At 40.7% G+C, this 23,661-nt stretch overlaps 1 protein-coding gene and 1 pseudogene across 1 annotated transcript in view; one reads left to right on the forward strand and one right to left on the reverse strand.

Moving 5' to 3' along the window:
- RIOK1 (RIO kinase 1) overlaps positions 1–18,152 on the forward strand; it is a 29,291-nt gene extending 11,139 nt beyond the window's left edge. The window contains exons 6-17 of the mRNA XM_011989621.1: positions 314–406; positions 2,905–3,017; positions 3,119–3,199; positions 4,239–4,325; positions 5,038–5,175; positions 5,543–5,646; positions 5,871–5,977; positions 10,846–10,911; positions 11,802–11,921; positions 13,298–13,351; positions 14,656–14,808; positions 17,457–18,152. Of these exons, the coding sequence (XP_011845011.1) occupies positions 314–406; positions 2,905–3,017; positions 3,119–3,199; positions 4,239–4,325; positions 5,038–5,175; positions 5,543–5,646; positions 5,871–5,977; positions 10,846–10,911; positions 11,802–11,921; positions 13,298–13,351; positions 14,656–14,808; positions 17,457–17,567 (1,227 nt within the window). The 3' untranslated portion in view covers positions 17,568–18,152. The remainder of the gene's footprint in view (positions 1–313; positions 407–2,904; positions 3,018–3,118; positions 3,200–4,238; positions 4,326–5,037; positions 5,176–5,542; positions 5,647–5,870; positions 5,978–10,845; positions 10,912–11,801; positions 11,922–13,297; positions 13,352–14,655; positions 14,809–17,456) is intronic.
- A 4,266-nt stretch (positions 18,153–22,418) lies between these two features.
- On the reverse strand, positions 22,419–22,945 carry LOC105546433 (annotated as a pseudogene).
- Between the last annotated feature and the right edge of the window lie 716 nt (positions 22,946–23,661).

The raw sequence follows: 23,661 nt of genomic DNA on the forward strand, positions 1-23,661 counted from the left end.
CTATTTATGTAGTCTGCATTATATTTCTATTAGCTAATAGCCTAGAGTTCATTTCTGTTTCCCGTGGACTTGGTAGCCTTTGAATTCCATGGATGAACCTGTTAGTTGGTTCCCTTTGGTTCCTTTGGCCTTTACCTGACATTTTACTGATTAACAATTAGAGTGAATAAAAGCGCCAAATAGTGACTCTCATTTAGTCAACCAGGATAGCATAATACCGTTAAGCTCTGCTGTTTATTAATTGTCACAGATTTTAATGAGGAAAATTTGGTACTGTCTTTTGGAACTTTTTAATTTTTGCATTTCTTTTTAGGTGTTGGATCCCAGAACAAGAATGATTTTGTTCAAGATGTTGACTAGAGGAATCATAACAGAGATAAATGGCTGCATTAGCACAGGAAAAGAAGTGAGCTCTTCTTTGGATGATTGAATATTTAGTTTTCTTATTTCAGATACCAAATGAAACTATGGCACTTAGTACTACATTATGCCTTTAAGAAGAAAGAAAAACAAAGTCATACACATTAATATTTATGGTTAGAGAGGAAATTGTACATATAACTATGCCCTTTCACTACCACTGCTGCATTGTGTCATGGAGTCTAACTAGTTGTGCCCAGTAGTAAGGGAGATGGTCAGATTATTACAGGCTTGAGTTCTATTAAAATAAATTACTCATGGGGCCAGGGGTTTATGGTATGTTTCTATGAGTCAGCAAGTCTTTCTTATTTTTTTTCTTTACATATGGATATACTGCCTTCTGTTTGTTAGAGAAGACTTTGAAATCCTTTTGACTCAAAATTGATTACTCTGGCTTGAAGGAAAGTCTTACTGTGACTTACTCATCTATAATGGCAAGGGTCTGCAGACCCTTGAAAGTGTAAAACCCATTCTGCTGGAAGCAATTCTCAGTAAAATTCAACTTATAAATCACTGGATTTTTAATTTTTTTTTAAACAGAGCCTTAACAGAGTCTTTTTTTTTTTTTTTTTTTTTTTTTTTTAGACAGTCTCCCAGGCTAGAGTATAGTGGCATGTTCTCAGCTCACTGCAACCTCTGCCTCTCAGGTACTAGCAATTTTCCTGCCTCAGCCTCCCGAGTAGCTGGGACTACCGGCATGCACCACCACACCCAGCTAATCTTTGTATTTGTAGTAGAGGCAGGGTTTTGCCATGTTGACCAGGCTGGTCTCAAATTTTTGGCCTAAAGGATTCACCCGCCTTGGCATCCCAAAGTGCTGGTATTACAGGCATGAGCCTCTGTGCCTGGCCTGAATCACTGGATTTAAGAATGTCTTTATGGCAATAAAAAGCAAAATTGACAAATGGGACCTAATTAAATTAAAGAGCTTCTGCACAGCGAAAGAAACTACCATCAGAGTGAACAGGCAACCTACAGAATGGGAGAAAATTTTTGCAATCTACCCGTCTGACAAAGGGCTAATATCCAGAATCTACAAAGAACTTAAACAAATTTACAAGAAAAAGTCAAACAACCCCATCAAAAAGTGGGCGAAGGATATGAACAGACACTTCTCAAAAGAAGACATTTATGCAACCAACAGACACATGAAAAAATGCTCATCATCACTGGCCATCAGATGAATGCAAATCAAAACCACAATGAGATACCATCTCACAGCAGTTAGAATGGCAATCATTAAAAAGTCAGGAAACAACAGGTGCTGGAGAGGATTTGGAGAAATAGGAACACTTTTACACTGTTGGTGGGATTGTAAACTAATTCAACCATTGTGGAAGACAGTGCGGTGATTCCTCAAGGATCTAGAACTAGAAATACCATTTGACCCAGCCATCCCATTACTGGGTATATACCCAAAGGATTATAAATCATGCTGCTATAAAGATACATGCACATGTATGTTTATTGCGGCACTATTCACAATAGCAAAGACTTGGAACCAACCCAAAAAATGTGGCACATATACACCATGAAATACTATGCAGCCATAAAAAAGGATGAGTTCATGTCCTTTGTAGGGACATGGATGAAGCTGGAAACCATCATTCTCAGCAGACTCTCGCAAGGGCAGAAAACCAAACACCGCATGTTCTCACTCATAGGTGGGAATTAAACAATGAGAACACTTGGACACAGGAAGGGGAACATCACACACTAGGGCCTGTCGTGGGGTGGGGAGACAGGGGAGGGATAGCATTAGGAGATATACCTAATGTAAATGACGAGTTAATGGGTGCAGCCCACAACATAGCACATGGATACATATGTAACAAACCTGCACGTTGTGCACGTGTACCCTAGAACTTAAAGTATGATTAAAAAAAAGGTCTTTAATTATTTTGCATATACTTGAGATATAAAAAAGTTTGAAACCACTTCTCACCTATATTTAAATTGGATTTTACTGTACAGTCTTGCATTGCTTAATGAAGGGAATTCTTTCTGAGAAATCCATCAGGCAAATTTGTCATTATGTGAAGAACATTATAGAGTGTACTTACACAAACCTAGATAGTATAGCCTGTTGCACTCTCAGGCTATATGGTAGTTCCCAATCTGTATAACAGGTTTCTGTACTGAATACTGGAGTAATTGCAGCACACTGGTAAATATTTATCTAGACATATAAAAAGTACAGTAAAAATACCTGTTATAATCTTATGGGATCGTCTCATAAATACAGTCAGCCACCTGTCAGTGACTAAAATGTTATGTGGTACATGACTGTATTTGTATATTGGAGCTATATTTACTGTCCTTTTGATGTAATGTTTTATATTTTAATTCGCATCTTCAGAAGACAGTGGTATTCCTTAATGCATGTTATTTCAGTTCACTTGACTTTTGAGGTTAGAATCAAATATATTGAAAAAGTAGTTATTTAACGTAAACTTCATTTTCTTTGTTTTTGACTTAAAATAGGCAAATGTGTACCATGCTAGCACAGCAAATGGAGAGAGCAGAGCAATCAAAATTTATAAAACTTCTATTTTGGTGTTCAAAGATCGGGATAAATATGTAAGTGGGGAATTCAGGTAAGTTCAGATTTTTCCCTCCAGTTGGTTTAATTTCTGTTTCCTAAAACATTAAGACAATAATGGAATAATTGAAATGATAAATATTTTTCTTATTCAAGATTTCGTCATGGCTATTGTAAAGGAAACCCTAGGAAAATGGTGAAAACTTGGGCAGAAAAAGAAATGAGGAACTTAATCAGGTGACTGTCTGGGATGTGTGTATGTCTGTCCTGTGCCCTGCACATGAACATCAGCCCTTCCTCCCAGCAGATCCCAGTGTGGTTCTGCCCAAATGCAGGGACTTGTTAGGGCCTTCATTTCTATTAGGTCTGCTGAAGTAAGCACAAGAAACACATTTCTGGACAAATAGAGATTGTTTCCTATTCTGTTGTTTTCTATTCTGAGAATCCATTGCAGAAGAATACTGCCACAATTCATATTTATTCCACAAAGCTAGGTCATTTGGAAGGCCTCGTAAGCCATTGAAAACATTTGCAATTTATACTGAGGACAATAAGGAACTGTTAAAGGATTTTAGCAGGAAAGTGACACAATCAGGTGGTTATAATGCTCTGTCATGTTTCATAGGTATTGCAGTTTTGGGCTAATCTTTTTAGGTCGTGAACTCTTTGTTTGTGGTGGCTTCCTTTTCTTATTTCAGTCCAGTTTTGGACACTTTTATATATTCTTTGTTTGCACTAAACCTTTTTATCAGGTAAAGGCCTCATCTAGTTGAGATCAAGTTTTCTGAAAATTACGGAGTTTTTAAAAATGTCTTATAACTTTTTATATGCTGTACACAGGTGACACATTGGATAGTGTAGTATTGAGTAAGTACTACTCGTTTTGAAAGTCTTTTGTGTTCAACAAGCGATTAGGTGTGAGTCCAACTATTTTTATTAAGCATTTTTCAGGCTAATCAACTCACATTGTGGACATATCTCCTTTATTTCCTCCATTGTAAGATGCACATTTTTTTTCAGTTTAACATCTCTGGAATTGCTTTGGCTGTTATAGGTTATGGGATGTAATAGTCGAGTTGCTAGTGTTTTGTCATTCTCAGTGGTACATAATGGTGCCAGTTAACATTATCTTAGAGTTTATGAAATATTATAATACAGTTGAGAGGCCTTGGTGCTATTTCTTAACAGCCATATTAATTTTGTGACCTGCAGTTGTAATTTATTTAGATGCCTTTTCAACTTTTCAGCTGTCCTTTTATTTGTTACAATGTCACAGGCTAAACACAGCAGAGATACCGTGTCCAGAACCAATAATGCTAAGAAGTCATGTTCTTGTCATGAGTTTCATTGGTAAAGATGACATGTAAGTATGTGGAAGCCCTAATAATTGCATTCTGAGAACTGTATTTTTAAGTTCTTTGAGTTTATCCACTATGTGAATATTTCCCATTTGAATAACTTCTTTTATGAATCTTTCCCACTATATTAGTGAATACATGTTATCAATGTATTCTAGCTTTTCAAGTCTGAAAATGCTTCAGAATGAGGAGCAAGTTAGTCCTATGTTGGAGGGTGGTCTTAGACAGTGTGTTGGGAAAGCATCTATTTGCTGGTACCTTCTTGGTTTATCTGCAGTGAGGCAGATTGTCCCACATGCAGCTCACATGATGAGTTGTAGAAGAGAAAGGCATGTAACAGTATAGTAAGAAGCAAGAAAACTTGTTCTTGGTCATTTTTTTTTTCTTTTTGAGACGGAGTCTCACTCTGTCGCCCAGGCTGGAGTGCAGTGGCCGGATCTCGGCTCACTGCAAGCTCTGCCTCCCGGGTTCACGCCATTCTCCTGCCTCAGCCTCCCGAGTAGCTGGGACTACAGGCGCCCGCCACCTCGCCCAGCTAGTTTTTTTGTATGTTTTAGTAGAGACGGGGTTTCACCGTGTTAGCCAGGATGGTCTCGATCTCCTGACCTCGTGATCCGCCCGTCTTCGGCCTCCCAAAGTGCTGGGATTACAGGCTTGAGCCACCGCGTCCGGCTGTTCTTGGTCATTTTGTCTTAGTTCATTTTCTTTTCATTCAAGGCCTGCACCACTCTTGAAAAATGTCCAGTTATCAGAATCCAAGGCTCGGGAGTTGTACCTGCAGGTCATTCAATACATGAGAAGAATGTATCAGGATGCCAGACTCGTCCATGCAGATCTCAGTGAATTTAACATGCTGTGAGTGTATTTTGTCTCTTAAGAACTGCCTGTAAGTTGTTTTGTGTCCTTTAAAATGATAAATGACAAACAAAATCCCACTCCAAGAAGTCACACTAACATCTGAAGTTTTATTGTTGGCTTCCAAATGGCATAAGATAGGATTCCTTTTTTCAGTGACCTTAGTCACAGAATTGACTGCTTGGATCATTAACAGTGAATGGACTTTGGAAATTCTCCCAGCTTCCATCTGTTAGTCAGGATGGCCTCATCTTATCTACCTTGGTCATTTTGTGAATTACTTCCCTTGCTCTTAAGAGTAGAATTTATTTTAAACAAAAAACAGTAAAGTAGTACCATCCCACAGCTTCTGTGTCTCTGGCCATAGGTACCACGCTGGAGGCGTGTATATCATTGACGTTTCTCAGTCCGTGGAGCACGACCACCCACATGCCTTGGAGTTCTTGAGAAAGGATTGCGCCAACGTCAATGGTGAGTAGAAATGGGAATTTTTGAAACAGCTCGTTGGTCTGTTTTGGTTTTGTACTCAGTTAAGCTGTTGGCATAAAATGTTCTCACTAAATTGTTTGGTGCAGTGACGCTTAAACCATTTGTGGGGAGATGGTATGTAGTTTTATCTCCTTGTTTCTCTATAAGGTAGTTGGAATACTAACCTTTTTCCTCATAAAAGCTATCAACGTTTTTCCTTCTGACAGATTTCTTTCTGAAGCACAGTGTTGCCGTCATGACTGTGCGGGAGCTCTTTGAATTTGTCACAGATCCATCCATTACACATGAGAACATGGATGCTTACCTCTCAAAGGTAAGACAGGGAGAGGAAGGAGGAATAAAAAATAGCAGTACAGGTTCAGTATCTCTTACCTCAAGTGCTTGGGACCAGAAGTGTTTCAGATTTTGAATTTTTTCCAATTTTGAAATATTTGCCTTGTACTTACCCTAGTTGAGCATCCGAAATACCAAAATCCAAAATCGTCACTGCTCCATTTGGCATTTCATTTGAACATCATGTTGGTGCTCAAAAAGTCTTGGATTTTGGAGTATTTTAGATTTTTGATTTTTGGATTTGGGATGCTAACCAGTAATTGCATTTGCTTGACACTTCTGAGGGACCCAGATTGCATAGTGTAGTTTATTCATTTTGACAGCTTCCTGACACCTTTTCCTTCTTACTTAACAGATGAAGAATCAAAAATATAGCAAAACAGCCAACAGCCAATGGTAAAGCCAGGTTTTTTGTTTTTTTTTTTTTTCCCTTTCCTCTCCTGAGTCAACTTGATAGCCAAGGTTTTTTTACTTTAATTATCTGGCAAGATTACATAGACTGTCAAAGTTTGTGAAAGTTTAGTAAGAAAACTGTCAGTTTTTTGGTCATTAATTCTTTTCCCTCGTTTCTCAAAGGCCTTTCTTTTTTTTTTTTTTTTTTTTTTCTTTTCTTCCTTTTTTTTTTTTTTTTTTTTTTGAGACAGGATTCCGCTCTGTCACGCAGGCTGGAACATGGTGGCAAAATCTTGGCTCACTGCAACCTCTGCCCCGCAGGGTCAAGTGATCCTCCCAGCTCAGCCTCTGAGTACCTGGGACTATGGACACATGCCACCACACCCAGCTAATTTTTGTATTTTTTGTAGAGACAGGGTTTCATCATGTTACCCAGGCTAGTTTTGAAATCTTGGCCTCAGGTGATCCACCTGCCTCAGCCTCCCAAAGTGCTGGGATTACAGGTGTGAGCCACAACTCCCGGCCTCAGAGGCTTTTCTGAATATATAATTTTTTAGAATTCTGGTAAAAGACATAATATAAAAATTTATTGCTTTAACCATTTGAATGTATGGTTCAGTGGCATTAAGTACATTCACATTGTTGTACAAACTATCACCACAATCTGTCTCCACACCTGTTGCATCATCCCAGAGGGATACTCTGTACCCATTAAGTAACAACTTCCCATCCTCCAGCAATCACCATTCTACTTTCTGTCTTTGTGAATTCACCTACTCTAGGTACCTCTTATAAGTGGAATCATATAGTATTTGTCTTTTTGTGTTTGACTTATATCACTTAGTATGATATCTTCAAGGTTCATCCATGTTGTAGCATGTGACAGGATTTCTTCTTCTTTTTTTGTTTGAGACAGGGTCTCACTCTGTTACCCAGGCTGGAGTGCAGTGGTGCGATCTTGGCTCACTGCAACCTCCACCTTCGGGTTCAAGCAATTCTACCACCTTGGCCTCCCCGAGTAGCTGGGACTACAGGTGCAAGCCACTACACCCAGCTGATTTGTGTACTTTTGGTAGAGATGGGGTTTCACCATGTTGGCTAGGCTGGTCTTGAACTCCCGGTCTCTAGTGATCTGCCTGCCTCGGCCTCCCGAAGTGCTGGGATTAGAGACATGAGTCTACCGTGCCCAGCCTAGGATTTCTTTTAAGGCTGAATAATAGTCCAGTGTATGTATATACTACATTTTGTTTATCCTTTCATCTGTGGATGGACATACAGGTTGCTTATACCTTCTGGCTATTCTGAATAATGCTGCTATGAACATGGATGTATAAATATCTCTTCAAGACCCTGCTTTTTGTTCTTCTGAATATACACCCGGAGGTAGAGTTGCTGGATCAAGTGGTATTTCTATTTTCAAGTTTCTAAGGAACCCACCATACTGTTTACTATAGCGGCTGCACCATTTTACATTATCACCAGCAGTGCTCAAGGGTGTTAATCGCTCCACATCCTCACCAGCACTTATTAATCTCCACATCCTCACCAATACCTATTATTTTGTTTCTTATTTTGTTTTGACAATGAGAGACCCCCTAATGAGTGTGAGGTGTATGTTATTATGGTTTTGGTTTGTGATTCCCTGATTACTAGTGATGTTGAGCATCTTTTCATGTGCTTCTTGGCCATTTATATATTTTCTTTGGAGAAATGTCTTTTTATTTTTTTATTTTAGAGACAGGGTCTCCCTGTCACCCAATCGGTAGTACAGTGGTACAATCCTGGCTCACTACAGCCTCAGCCTTCTAGACTCAAGCAGTTCCCCTGCCTCAGCTGCCTCAGCCTGCTGAGACTATGGGCGCACACCATGACGCCCAGCCAGTTTTTCTTTTTCTTTTTCATTTTGTTGGGACAGGGTCTCACTGTGTTCAGTCTGGTCTTAAACTCCTGGGCTTAAGTACTTTTTCCTCTCTCGGCCTCTCAAAGTTCTGGGGTTATAGGCATGAGCCACAGTGTCCAACCCCATGTCTTTTTTTAATCGGGTTTGGGTTTTTTTTGTTGAGTTGTAGTTGTATTTTCTGGATATGTCAGATAGGTGATTTGCAAATATTTATTCCCATTCTTTGACTTGTCTTTTCACTCTGTTGATTACAAACTTTGATGCACAGAAGTTTTAAATTTTGATGCGATCCAGTTGATCTATTTTTATGTTTGCTCTGAATCACAGTTTTGAACACATGGCATGTATGCCCCTCCATAGGTTTTCAGGTTTGTTTGTTTTTGGAACGGTGTCTCATTCTGTTGCCCAGGCTGGAGTGTAGGGGCGCAATCTCAGCTCACTGCAACCTCCACCTCCTGGATTCAAGTGATTCTCCCACCTCAGCCTCCTGAGTACTGGGATTACAGACACCTCCCATCAAGCCCACCTAATTTTTGTATTATTGTAGAGACAGGGTTTCACCATGTTGGCCATGGCCAGTCTCAAACTCCTGACCTCAGGTGATCCACCTGCCTCGGCCTCCCAAAGTGCTGGGATTACAGGCGTAAGTCGCCGTGCCTGGCCAGGTTTTCAGGTTTTATCCTGTCTTTTCTTCTTTTTCCATTTCCTTGTAATACCTTCCCATTTCTGCCTTTGCTCAACTTTGCTCTGCCTTGTGAACTTTAAAACTCTGGTTAGAAAGCTCTTTGGAGGGGGATTTCAGCAGAAATTGTTTTCATAGGTATAGTCTCATATAACTATAATAGAAGTAGTCACATTGTGTCACTTATTATACTAAGTTCTTAATTCTGTCACCCTCAATTGTGAACTTTTATGAAACAGGAGTTTCATGTATTGCCAAGTACCCAATATCTGGCCCATAGTAGGCAATCACATCTTTAATGGAATAAATAAGTGTGTCATTTTTATTCCTCAACTTGTTTTTCTTTTTTTTGGAAATGAAGTTTCCCTCTTGTTGCCCAGGCTGGAGTGCAATGGGGCAATCTCCGCTCACCACAACCTCCGCCTCCTGGGTTCAAGCGATTTTCCTGCCTCAGCCTCCCGAGTAGCTGGGATTACAGGCATGCGCCACCATGCCCAGCTAATTTTGTATTTTCTGTAGAGATGGGGTTTCTCCATGTTGGTCAGGCTGGTCTTGAACTCCCGACCTCAGGTGATCCACCCACCTCAGCCTCCCAAAGTGCCGGGATCATAAGTGTGAGCCACTGTGCCCGGCCTCTTTTTTTTTTTTTGACGAAGTTTCGCTCTTGTCACCCAGGCTAGAGTGCAGTGTGCAATTTCGGTTCACTACAATCTCCATCTCCTGGGTTAAAGCAGTTCTCCTGCCTCAGCCTCCCCAGTAGCTGGGATTACAGGAGCCCACCACCACTCCTGGCTAATTGTGTGTGTATGTGTGTGTATGTGTGTATTTTGAGATGGAGTCTCACTCTGTAACCCAGGCTGGAGTGCAGTGGCACAATCATGGCTCACCACAACCTCCGCTTCCTGGGTTCAAGCGATTCTCCTGCCTCAGCCTCCCGAATAACTGGGATTACAGGTGCGTGCCAGCATGCCTGGCTAATTTTTGTATTTTTTAGTAGAGACGGAGTTTCACCATGTTGGCCAGGCTGGTCTCGAACTCCTGACCTCGTGGTCTGCCCGCCTCAGCCTCCCCAAAGTGCTGGGATTACAGGCGTGAGCCACTGCACCTGGCCTAATTTTTGTATTTTTAGTAGAGATGGGGTTTCACCATATTGCCCAGGCTGGTCATAAACTCTTGATCTCAGGTGATCTGCCGGCCTCAGCCTCCCAGAGTGCTGGGATTAGAGGCGTGAGCCACCGCGCCCGGGTAAGCACTGATTTTCATGTCTAAACTTAAAAAAAAAAACTCTGCTCCCACAATTTTTTCCTTTCTTCTATATAGAGAAGAGAACAGACACTCAGTTTTACAAACCAAAAGAACCCTTTGGAATCTTTGTCACCCTCGTTTCAGTCATTGTTTGCTCAGAGAGCTTCTTTGGTGGTTTATACTGCAGCAGCAATAGAGTTGTATATTCAGGATTTACAGCCAGCCAGCCTTCTTTGCAATTCCCTTCGCCCAGTGCTCAGGATTTAAGGAATGGTTCTTTCATTCTTTAGGTCTCTGTATTCCTTTAGTAAATGCTAAAGCTTTTACTAAATGCAAAAACTAATTATTTAAATTTAGTAAAAGTACCATAACTTTTGAAAAAGGGGAAGCTAGGGATTCCCCAGACTAGAAGAGCTTGATTTATTGTTACTTTTGGGTTGATGGCAACCTTTTTGGTGAGGTCTGTGCTAGAAAGGTAACTTATACCATTAGAACTCACTAAATGCTTTCATAAGTGTGAGGAGGTGATACTTATAAAGACTGCAACAAGTTTATACCAAAACTGGAACATGGATATGTTTTCTGCAGGTGGAATGTAAAAGAAAGTCATTTTTATTTTCTTTCCAAGGCCATGGAAATAGCATCTCAAAGGACCAAGGAAGAAAGGTCTAGCCAAGATCATGTGGATGAAGAGGTAGAATTTATTATCTGTTCACAGCCTTTGGAAACACTTGTGTTTTGAGGTTTTTTTGTTTGTTTGTTTTATGTTGCTAGAACATAAACTTGATTTAAATACATAAGCAGCTTTTTCAAATGATGGTAATATTTCCTTGAGATGTATTATGGTAAATGATTTAAGTGAGCCAAGTTGGATAGTTTACATTTCACTGTATTGGTCCACTCAGCAACCTGTTAGCCCATTGTCCTAGATGGAGAAAATTTTTTAAGAGCCTGTTAGAGTGTAGGAGTCAAGAAGGAAAAGCCTGTTTTTAGTTTGCAAATGTGAGTTTTTAAATGAGTTAAGTATTGATTCTAGAAATGTTGTCGATTTTAAATATTATGCTTTGATAAAAATGAGTCAGGGTGTGTTTTTGTGAGGGAGCCATAGTAGCCTTTTTAAAAAATTCTCACAACTCTTAATGGTTGACTCTGGGGTGCCCTGTGTTTGTCGGCAGCCCTCCACCTGTTTCACTGCAGCAGCTGGGTATGTTTTGTAAGGCAGAGCCGGTCAGCGCTTGCCAGCTGTAATTCCACCCCGTTCCCTCCTGCTCAGAAAAGCTTTTTGGAACACAAATGAAGGAGAAGTGTTATTCTAAGGATAACCTTGAATCAGCTCTAATGTTGTTTTTTTCCCCCTCCTTAAAATAAGTCATATGCAAAATTTAGTGTTCTATCATTAGTAGTGTTACTTTTGGGACACCACATCGCAGATGGGACACCAGTGTGTGCAGACAGCTTGGCTAAGCATCAGCGTTGGGGATGAATGAATATATAGATTCCCCTGTAACCTGATGAAGGAGTATGCTGTGTGAATGTGAGAAGTATATGAATAACAGTTTTGATTTTGCTTTTCCTCTCTGTTAGGTTTTTAAGCGAGCATATATTCCTAGAACCTTAAATGAAGTAAAACATTATGAGAGGGATATGGACCTAATTATGAAATTGAAGGAAGAGGACATGGCCGTGAATGCCCAACAAGATAATGTAAGTAGATTGGTTGGTGTGTAGCAAGCAGCTCTTCAAAAGTAGTAGGGGACTGTCCCAAACCTATTCGGGCCTTTTAAGTTCCCCTAATCTTGGATGTTGGCTTCTAGCAAGATGACTAACTGTGTTAACTTGTGTGCACATTGAATGTAAAGGGAATTCATTGGAATTTATGAGAGGAGGTAACACATTTGAATGAGTCCCGCAAGTTATAATTGTAGAAACAAGATTCAGATACAAGTTTAGGCTATTAATGGTTATTATATGAGGTCCATTAACATATATTTCTTTAACATACATCATTCAGGAAAAATTTCTTTTTGGTAAAGGGCCAGATAGTAAATATTTTAGGCTTTGTAAGCCAAGAAACAGAATTAAGGTGATTCCGTAGGTCCTTATGTAACAAGAGAGAAAAAACTTCACCCTCAATTTGTATTCGTGAAATTAGAAATACTTTAATAATAATTGAATACACTTGTGTAATACAAGTATACTAAAGAAGAGTGCAATTATTCGATGTGGGGCAGATAATATTTGGCTTAATTGGGGCTCAAATTTTGTGTTTGCTATCTTCAAATTGATGGCAAATGTTTATCTGTAAAAACTACCAGGTAGGCTGGGCGCAGTGGCTTACACCTGTAATCCCAGCCCTTTGGGAGGCCGAGGTGGGCAGATCACTTGAGATCAGGAGTTCGAGACCAACCTGGCCAATATGGTGAAACCCCGTCTCTACTAAAACTACAAAAATTAGCCAGGCATGGTGGCGTGCTCCTGTAATCCCAGCTACTGGGGAGGCTGAGGCACGAGAATCACTTGAACGTGGGAGGCGGAGGCTGCAGTGAGCTGAGATTGCACCATTGAACTTTAGCCTGGGCTATAGAGCAGGACTGTCTCTCAAAAAAAAAAAAAAAAAAAGGCTGGGTACGGAGGCTCACGCCTGTAATCCCAGCACTTTGGGAGGCCGATGTGGGTGGATCAGCTGAAGTCAGGAGTTCGAGACCAGCCTGGCCAACATGGTAAAACCTCGTCTCTACTAAAAATACAAAAATTAGCTGGGCATTGTGGCGGGCGCCTGTAATCCCAGCTGCTCAGGAGGCTGAGACAGGAGAAACTCCTGAACCCTGGTGGCAGAGGTTGCAGTGAGCCAAGATCATGTCACTGCACTCCAGCCTGAGCAACAAAGCAAGACTCTGTCTCAAAAAAAAAAAAAACAGAAATAATATAAACTTTCTGTGTTACAGTGAGATTAATTTTAGATACCTTTGTATAATCATAGGAGATATTATTTAACCCACATTGTTCTTAGTAGTACAATATGCATATTTCATTGTCTAGTTTTATGTTGATCCTTATTTTTTTTTCCTTTTGGTTATAAGATTCTATACCAAACTGTCACTGGATTGAAGAAAGATTTGTCAGGAGTTCAGAAGGTATGAAGAACATGTATTACTGTTTGTTTATGTGAAAACACTTATAAAGGATATAAAACTCTAGTCATATTATTTGTTTTTATTATTTAATATTATTAGAACTAAATTAATGCTATTTTATATTGTTAAAATTTTATAGTTGCTTTCAAAGTCTGTGGACATCTTCAGAAATGCCATTTTTATGTTCTTTCTAAACATAGCACTGAAATTTGGAAATTATTTTTCTTTCTGTCTCTGAATTGTTCTGTAATTGCAGGTGAGGTATTTATCTTTTTGTATTCCAGTTGTCATTTGTGGAGTTATTAATGATAGCCATTGTGCTTCTTGATGGTTTTTACAACCAGCTTAGGAAAACTGTGGAATGTGGTCTCCTACCAGGATATTACTTGTTAAAGAACAATCTCATGAGTTCAGCAATCCTGCTGTGCTGGATTCCTGTAATGTTCTTTTTTCTTAAAACAATCTTGTTTTGTTTTACATTTTAGAAGGACAGGGATTAAGTAATTCTAACTTAGGCAGTCATAAAAGCAGTCTTTATTTTTTCAAATCTTCCTAATTGAAGACTTAAAGGATCACAGTTTGCTTTCTTAAAATCATGTCTTTTCTGTGGAAAGAATTGAATTAGGGGAATTCTGGTATTTTGCATTTCTGAGTTATAATAACAGGTGTCATAAGGAAGTTATGCTTTGGATTCCAGAGCATGAAGATTTTATTGCAGCAAGCTAGAAAATCTTGTACAATTGACTTCTAAAGATCTGGTTTTTTCCTTATAAAAAGGAAACCTCACTCTTAAAAACTGTTGGGAAGCACTGTATTAGACAACTGCTAAATTTCAGGAAGTAGTGAAAATTTCTCTTCTTTGAATATTGTTTTCCCTCTCAATTGGATTAGTTTATTGCTAGAAATGTGGTTCACAGGAAAACAGCTGTGAAGTTATCCGTATAAATCTTTATTTTCTACCTCGATGTATATTTCGCCTCTTTCCCACTCCCAACTAAATGCCCCTGATCAGCTGAAAGAAGCAGAACGGTTTTGTCGTTGGTCTAGGTCACGCAGTAAAACCCTGGTTCCTTCATTTGGGTATGTTCTTGAGCCTTACTTGGAGTGGCTACTTTCATATTTCCCTCCTGATGTTCATTCTGGTGTTTTAATGTTTCAGTACAGGATGTTAGTTTTTAACATGTATTTGCGAGCCTAAAATCTGAATTCTGGCATTAACACATTTAACAACAACACATAACTTGGTTTATGTGTTGTTTAGAATTACATGGTTTAGAATAACATGGCTCTTCAATAATTTCAAGGTCCCTGCACTCCTAGAAAATCAAGTGGAGGAAAGGACTTGTTCTGATTCAGAAGATACTGGAAGCTCTGAGTGCTCTGACACAGACTCTGAAGAGCAGGGAGACCATGCCCGCCCCAAGAAACACACCACGGGCCCTGACGTTGATAAAAAAGTAAGCAATGAGATACATTCCCCTTTTCTTTAGTGTGGGAGCACAGCGGCTCTTGTTTCTCTTTGCTCAAGGATCTAGCTAGATTGTGATGGCTGAAAACATTATTGATAAGTACCTCTAATTACAGTTTTAATACCTGAGTGTGAACTTGACTTTTGGTGGTAACGTTATCTCAAGATTGGACTGCTCATCGGAGCACCTTGGGCATTGCCTAGAGAGAGCACGCACTAGATTCAGTACATTTCGTATGAAGTACAAGTGATGTTAGAGTTGACTCAGGGTAAATACTGAAGAGCCATTTCAGCGGGACTTAGAGCCCAGCTTGATGCTTCTGGAATCTGAAAGACTGTATAATAGTCCCCGCTTCCATGCTTTCACTTTCTACTGTTTCAGTTCCCAGCAGTCAGCCTTGGTTTGCAAATATTAAATGGAAAATTCCGGAAATAAACAATTTATAAGTTTTGAATTGCTCACTGTCCTAAGTAGTGTGATGAGATTCATGCTGTCCTCCTCCATCCTGCCTGGGATGTGAATCACCACGTGGTCCAGCGTCTTCACACTGTCGACACTCCCCACCCATTAGTCATTTAGTAGTCTTCTTGGCTATCGGTTCAGCTGCTGTGATGTTGTGGTGCTTGTGTGCGAGTAACCCTTACTTTGCTTAATAATGTCCATAAATTACAAGAGTAGTGATGTTGGAAGTTCAGGTGTGCTTTAGAGAAGCCATAAAGGTCTTCCTTTAAGTGGAAAGGTGACCATTCTTGACTTAGCAAGGAACTCATGCCTGTAATCCTAGCACTTCCGGAGGCCAAGGAGGGCAGATCACTCCAGACCAGTCTGGGCAACAGAGTGATACCCTGTCTGTTAAAACATTGGTGATGAGTACCTGTAGTCCCAGATACTTGGGAGGTTAAGGCAAGAGGATCCCTTGAGCCCAGAAGTTTGAGGTTCTAGTGAGCTGATCATGCCACTACACACCAGCCTGGGTGACAGAGTGAGATTCTGTCTCAAAAAAATAAATAAGAAAAGGAAAAGAATCATATGCTGAAGTTGCTGAGTTCTATGATGAGAATCTTTTATCCGTGACACTGTGGAGAAGGAAAAAGATGTTTGTGCTGGTTTTGCTATCTCACCCCAAACTGCAAAAGTTAGGGCCATAGTATGTGATAAGTGCTTAGTTAAGATGGAAAAGGCATTACATTTGTGGGTGAAAGATGTAAACAAAAACATCTTCCAGTTGACGGCACCATGTTGCACCAGAAAGCATTGAGCCTATACGAAGGTTTCAAAGGTTTCAGCAAGAGTTCCCCTGAAATGAGTGACACCAGGCCATTTACTGTAAGGAATAGTTAAACAGATTCAGGAATAGGTTTGGACTAAAAAACGGAAAAATTACCAGAGAGGCTGCATCTGCCAATGAATAAGCTACTGTCACATGAGTATGATACTGTGGGATATTTTGAGAGTGAGAAAGACCACATTCAAATAACTTTTATTATAGCATATTGTTACTATTCTATTATTAGTTATTATCTCTTACTGTGCCTAATTTATAAATTAAACCTCATCATAGGTATGTATATATAGGAAGAAACATAGTATATATAGGGTTTGGCACTATCCACTGTTTTAAGCATCCACTGGGGGTCTTGGAACATATATCCCCCATGGATAAGAAGGGACTCTTGTATTTAATTCCTACCCATACACATAAGAGACACTGCTGACTGAATGCTATGTAACTATTATTATTCCATCTTAGTCTAATCCTTTAAACCATATACAATGTGGGTCCCAAGACTTCTGAGGGACATACTCAGCTGCTAGCATATTTTCTCGTATGTCTACTAGAAACACATATTTTGTCTCTTTCCAATGTCTGTTTCTGTTAGAATATGGAACTTGTAAAGAAAAGTATTTGCAAACATTTAATAACATTCTTAGGGATATTTCTGTTTGGCTGTCTTCACATTTCTATTAAGGAAGCTCAAGGCCAGTTATGGTGGCTCATGCCTGTAGTCTCAGCTACTAGGGAGGTTGAGGCAAGAGGGTTGCTTGAGCCCAGAAGCTTGAGGCTGCAGTGCACAATGATCCTGCTACTGCCCTCCAGCCTGGGTGACAGAGTGAGTCCCTGTCTCAAAAAAGAACAAGCTCAAAGACAATTTTCACCCCAAGTTCTCCACCAACCCATAATCATTTTCTTTTCTTTGTTTTACATTACACTCACTTTTATTCTTCTGTGTGTATATTTTATTTAGTTATAATAATAAGAAGAATACTGCAGGTGGGTGCAGTGGCTCATGCCTGTAATCTCAGCATTTTTGGAGATTGAGGTGGATGGATCACTTGAGCCCAGGAGTTCGAGACCAGCCTGAGCAATCTGGTGAAGCCCCATCTCTACCAAAAAATACCCAAAAAAACCTAGCCAGGTGTGGTGGTGTGCGCCTGTTGTCCCAGCTACCCAGGAGGCTGAGGTGGGAGGATTGCTTGAGCCCAGGAGGTGGAGGCTGAAGTGAACCATGATCATACCATTGCACTCCAGCCTGGGCGACAGAGCAAGACCCTGTCTAAAAAACAAAAAAACAAAAAACAAAAAAAATGCATACTCCAAATGAATGAAATTTGGCTTTTTTGTTTGCTTTTTACAGGAAAGAAAAAAGATGGTCAAGGAAGCCCAGAGAGAGAAAAGAAAAAACAAAATTCCTAAACATGTGAAAAAAAGAAAGGAGAAGACAGCCAAGACGAAAAAAGGCAAATAGAACGAGAACCATATTATGTACAGTCATTGTCATCAGTTACTTTTCTCGCCTGAACTCTAAGCTGCGTCTGGAAGATGGCTTATTGATTTTAACCAAATTGTCATCATGTCTGTCTGTGAAGACGGGTTCAGTGTTTTCATGTAATTATGTAAAAAACTCTAAGCTCTAGAGTCTAGATCCAGTCCCTGACTCTGGTGTTGACAGAGGATTTATTTAAGCTATTATTTTAATAAAGAACTTTGTACATTTTTATTTTTATATGTTTTTCTCTTACAAATATGTTTTCAGAAGCATGGTAAATATTTAAATGTCAATATCTATAACTCTTACGTGAGTGTCCAGAGGCACTCATGGGAAAATTGGTTTTGCTTTCTTTGTACACACCAGAGACCCATCTGAGGTCATCTGATTATAAGGCCATGTTTATGTAAAGGGAATTTCACTCACAATTCAGCTGGCTGTTGATTTAATCATTCACTGCAACTCTGCCCTTGTGTATATTGGTGATCGTTTGTAATGCTCTTACACTTCATCTTTAATGTTCTTTTTGGAGCTGGGACCTCTCAGTTCATCAAGTTTTTTACATTCAATCATTTGGCATATTCATTCATTCATCAAAAATTTGAGAATTTTAGTTGCTGGGGATACAGCAGAAAACAAACTAGGCAAAAATTACTACCTTTGAGTAGTTTACATTTTGATAGGAAGATAAGACATTAACCAAAATAAGTAAAAAGTGGTGTATCAGCAGATGATAAATTCTATGGAGAGAAATAATGCAGAGATGAGAGGGTGCCTATTTTGCAGGAGTTTGCAGTTTAAAATAGGGTTCCTGGAAAGGCCTTACTGCGGGCCGATATTTGAGCAAATACTTGAAGAAGATGAATCGTGTGCGTAACAGGAAGGAAGAACATGCCAGGCAGAGCAACCAGCAGTTGCAAAGCCCTGAGGCAGGAGTGTACGTGACATCTTCCAGAAACAGAGCTGAGACATCATCAAGGGAGAAAGTAGTCGATGCAATCAGATAGTGTACGGCTGTGGGAGGGTTTTGGCAGGGAGTGATATGATCTGACTTCTGTTTTAAAAGGATTACTCTGGCCTCTGTGGAGAATCGACCAGGAAGCAAGGGTAGGAGACCAGTGGGTATGTTCATTGAAGTAAACCCAAGCAAGAGATGCTGATGGCTTGGTATAGAATGGTGGCTGACATGAGAGAAGCGGTTGCACATTCTAAGGGAAGAGATGAGATTGCGAGGAGTGAAGGGTGACTTCAGGGTTTCTGACCTGAGCAGCAAGTGAGATGACTGGAACTGCCACTTACTGTGATGGGAAAGACTGTGGGTGGGAGCAGGTTTGGGGAGGGTAGGAGGGTGAGATAAAATCTTACACTGCAACATAGCACAGATACTAAAAAATTACCATATAGTTTTTTTAATGGTACATTTTATGTTAGAAGTGACTATTGTAGTCATTGCATTTAGAAATAATTTCCAAAAACCAACCCCTAGTTTTCACTGAAACTGAAGTTCAGTCCTGCTTATTTGACTGGGTTATTGGGGGAAATCATTTGAGCTCTTTATTGTGTTTATTTTGACTTTAAAGTTCAACATGTGAAATATAATTTCAATGAAACACAGAAATAATCCCTGTGAAATAGTCTACAGTTAGCACAACGAAAGAAAAAGCAAAAGCAGACATCAATCCTGCACACCTCTGGGGAGTTTATCTTCAGGATCTCCCAGTTCTTGTGTTTGTTTCGGTCTTACTCTCTGACATGGTATGTTTGCCTCAGGAGGTCAAGCTCCTCAGCGCTATCTTTTGCTGAATCACACAGTTTCCAAGCTTGGAATCAGTGCCACTTGGCCAGATGTAGCGATGGCAGGATTGTGGGGCAGTTCATTCTCTTACATTGCTACTGGGAGGAAGTGACTTGTAAAACATCAAGAGTTGGTCATAAAGATTCTAACCTGGGAAAAGCTTTTTTGATACCCCTCTCGCTGATACGGCTGTATCCTTGTTTGGATTCTGGGTCATAAGGCTGTGGCTGGTTTAAATAGCCACTCATCGTATTCTTGCCGACCTTGTCTGAAATTATCGTCCTCATCAGAAGGCTTAGAAGGAGCCTAATCTTAGGCAGACAACTAGCAGGGCTGCTTGCTGACTTTGATAATAATTGAGCTTTGATTGTTTGGCAGGTTTTAGGTTAATGGATTATTGGTTGTACAGTTACTTTCTATTTGGAAAGGTGAAGTTTGGGTCTCTTGGCCCAAAGCTGGGGACAGTATTTTGTTGGTTGTAGTTATATCTGATTTCATATGTTGTTGATGATTCTCATTCATCAAAATAATGCAGATGTTTCTAAAAGTTTACTATGAGAAATCTAGATAACTTCTTTGAAGCACAAAATGACAGCTCTTTCCTATGCTGCTGTCACTCATTCTTCCTTTGATAAACCTGTTTAGGAATAGAATGTTTCTCAGCCTGAAAGTACCACCATTTCTTTTTTGTTTTTTTTGTTGTTGTTTTGTTTTTTGTTTTTTGGGTTTTTTTTGAGATGGAGTCTCGCTCTGTCACCCAGGCTGGAGCACAGTGGCGCGATCTCACCTCACTGCAACTTTCACCTCCCAGGTTCAAGTGATTTTCCTGCCTCAGCCTCCCGAGTAGCTGGGATTATAGGTGCCCGCCACCACACCTGGCTAATTTTTGTATTTTTAGTAGAGACAGGGTTTCACCATGTTGGCCAGGCCGGTCTCAAACTCCTGACCTTAGGTGATCCACCCACCTCGTCTCCCAAAATGCTGGGATTATAGGCGTGAACCCCCACTCCAGGCCAGCACCACCATTTGAATGTGGTCTTTTAGTGGAGAAATGAGAATGGTGGCAGATCTTTGCCCAGGTCTGTCTAATCAAGTATGAATCCATGGTTCTTGGCTAACATCAGGTTTTTTCAGCTTTACTGCGAACTTGATGAAGACACATCCAAGATGTTGAAAAACTTTATAGCTTGGCACTAAGAGTTGTTTGAGATCTTTCGTTTTCATGAGTATTCTGTTTAATTCTGTGCCAGCAGCTTGTTTCTTGGCTGTGGGCCCATCCTGTTTTGTGACTGATTTCATTAACCTTTTGGCTCAGAAAAGGAAGAGATTAAATAAAAGTTCTTCCAGATGCAGTTAAAAATGAAATTTAAGGACATCTCAAATGTCAGGCTCTGAATGCTATCTCTGAAAAATCCTTTTCATTTTCAAAAACTTGATAAGCTCTCTAATTTCTAGTGGTCTATACACATCGTAGATAAAGACCTTGAGTGTTCAGAGCTTTACTTTGATTTCTGAGGTTTACTTGTTTGATGGAAGAGCTAAAAGAATTGGCAGCGTGAGCACATTCTCCTTAAGTATAGTTTCCCATGAAGATTTCAGGTACAGGGATCAAAACCAAGAACTCCCCACATTCTGTCTCCTAAATGGGATTAGGGTGTCACATTCCCTGCATTTTGGTTGGAGTGTTTAACTTTCATACACTTTGGGTTTGTGTTGCCTTGGACATGAAGGCTTTTAAGTGTTTCAGGGGAAACCATAATATTGGTGTGAAATCATTAAAGCCAGTTTTGTAAGGAAAGAATTACTATCTTGCATCTATGCCTTCCAGAGATCTTAGTCCCAGTTGATGGTGTTGTAGAATCCTCTGAATTTGGAGAATATTGACTGCATTTGTGGAAATCTTGACTTTGGTTTTCAGCTTGCTTCTTTTTCTGTGTGACTGCACGTCCTGCTTTGGTTACTGGCTGGTCATGATAGTGAGGAGGTGGCCCTTACAGCTAGAGTAGCCTCACTGCCACAAAATCCTTTTTGATTTCTTTTTTTTTTTTTTTTCTTTCAGAATGATGAGTTTCTTCTGGCATAAAGCAGAGCCATCTCCAGATCTCGGAGACAGGTTTCCATTGCCTTTTATTGGTGCTATGTTTGGGTTTTTTTAAAGGCTGATTAACTTTTGTCATCTTTGGGTGAACTTGTAGCCATTACCAATTCTGTACAGTATGTATCTGGCATAAGTCATATAACCTGGCAGTGAAAAAGTAGTGACTTTGGGGCCAAAACATTGTTGGAGTCAGGATGCTAGAATGCTAAGTTGGAGAGGCTGCGGTGAGAGAATGGGGTGTTGGAAGTTGTAGTATAGAGGTTGCCCTTGCTGGCGGTGTCTAGGATACAGCCACAGGCGTGAGTGGCTGTGGTAGGGTAGCAGATAAAGCACGAAGGCTAGAAGGGCAAGGACCGAGGCAGAATTGTGGAGAGTCATTCGAGTTCTGATGGGCATGGTTGAGAGTATCGGAGACAAGCTGAAAATGTTCAGAGTGAGGGGTAGTGCGCTACAGGAGGGGACATCACCCATGCCCGTGATGGAGGGGAAGTGAGTGGCGTCTGATGACACAGGGCAGAAGAGGGCAGCAGGGAAGAGGCGCCCAAGAGGAGAGCCAGAGTGTAGATGCAGTGAGGAGGAGGGAACCCTCAGAAGAGAAGTTGGGAATAAAGGGCTTTTTTGTTTGGTTGGTTGGTTTTTTATGGTGTGTTACCATGAGCACTATGGGAGTGTTTCAGGAGTCAGAAAGGTGAGAAGAGGGGGTCTATTTTTTTGTTGTTGTTGTTATTTAGTTTTTATTTCATAATCATAAACTTAACTAAACTCTGCAATCCAGCTAGGCATGGGAGGGAACAAGGAAAACATGGGACAGTTCCAAAGGGAACTGCAGTGAGAGCACCAAGATTCAAGGATACTGTGAGCAAATGGGGTGGAGGGTGCTCTCCTCAGCTACAGAAGGAATGGTCTGGGGGCGAAGATAAAACACGAGTCAAACTTATCAGAGTTGTCCACAGTCAGCAGTGGTGATCTTGCTGGTCTTGCCATTCCTGGACCCAAAGCGCTCCATGGCCTCCACAATATTCATGCCTTCTTTCACTTTGTCAAAGACCACATGCTTGCCATCCAACCACTCGGTCTTGGCAGTGCAGATGAAAAACTGGGAACCGTTTGTGTTGGGTCCAGCATTTGCCACGGACAAGATGCCAGGACCTGTATGCTTTAGGATTAAGTTCTCATCTTCAAATTTCTCCCCATAGATGGACTTGCCACCAGTGCCGTTATGGCGTGTGAAGTCACCACCCTGACACAGAAACCCTGGAATAGCTCTGTGAAAGCAGGAACCCTTATAACCAAATCCTTTCTCTCCAGTGCTCAGAGCACGAAAATTTTCTGCTGTCTTTGGAAACTTGTCTGCAAACAGCTCAAAGGAGACGCGGCCCCAGGGCTCGCCGTTGAGGCAATGTCAGAGAACACAGTGGGGTTGACCATGGCTAATAGTACAGGGTTTTCCTTGGCAGCGGCGTCTGCAAAGCTAAAGAGGGGTCTATTTTTTATTGGACCTCAGGTGCAGCTCCCACTGTGGGGTTGGGTGCATCAGGGTCTCAGACCCTGACACCATTAAGAAGGCAAATGTTGTAACCACTGTGGAAGTAATAGCAGTACCTCCCTCATAGATTATTGTGAAGGATGCTGAGAAGAGCTGGTGGGGAACTTCGCACTGGATGGATCAGGCTGATAGTACCCGAACCCTTTGCTTTGTCATTAAAAGTGGAGCAGCCAGCCCGGTAGGTGCTCCTGTTGTGATGTAAAAGGAAGTATATAGAACCATCTACAAAATACTTCACCTGCCCCTAAAAACACTGAACCTGAACTATGTGGCCACTAGATATAACTAGGTGTTTACAGGAAATACAGGACACAGGAACAGGATAAATGATCCTATGAGGACACAACCAAATCTGGAATAAGGAAGAGTCCATAAGAGGGGGAAAAAAAAAAGGGAAGGCCAGACGCGGTGGCTCACGCCTGTAATCCCAGCACTTTGGGAGGCCGAGGCTGGCAGATCACGAGGTCAGGAATTCAAGACCAGTCTGGCCAACATAGTGAAACCCTGTCTCTACTAAAAATACAAAAATTAGCTGGGCATGATGGCACGTGTCTATAATCTCAGCTACTTGGGAGGCTGAGGCAGGAGAATCGCTTGAACCCAGGAGGTGGAGGTTGCAGTGAGCCGAGATCGC

This window comes from Mandrillus leucophaeus, unplaced genomic scaffold, assembly GCF_000951045.1.
Source record: "Mandrillus leucophaeus isolate KB7577 unplaced genomic scaffold, Mleu.le_1.0 Scaffold36, whole genome shotgun sequence".
Taxonomy (NCBI): Eukaryota; Metazoa; Chordata; class Mammalia; order Primates; family Cercopithecidae; genus Mandrillus; species Mandrillus leucophaeus.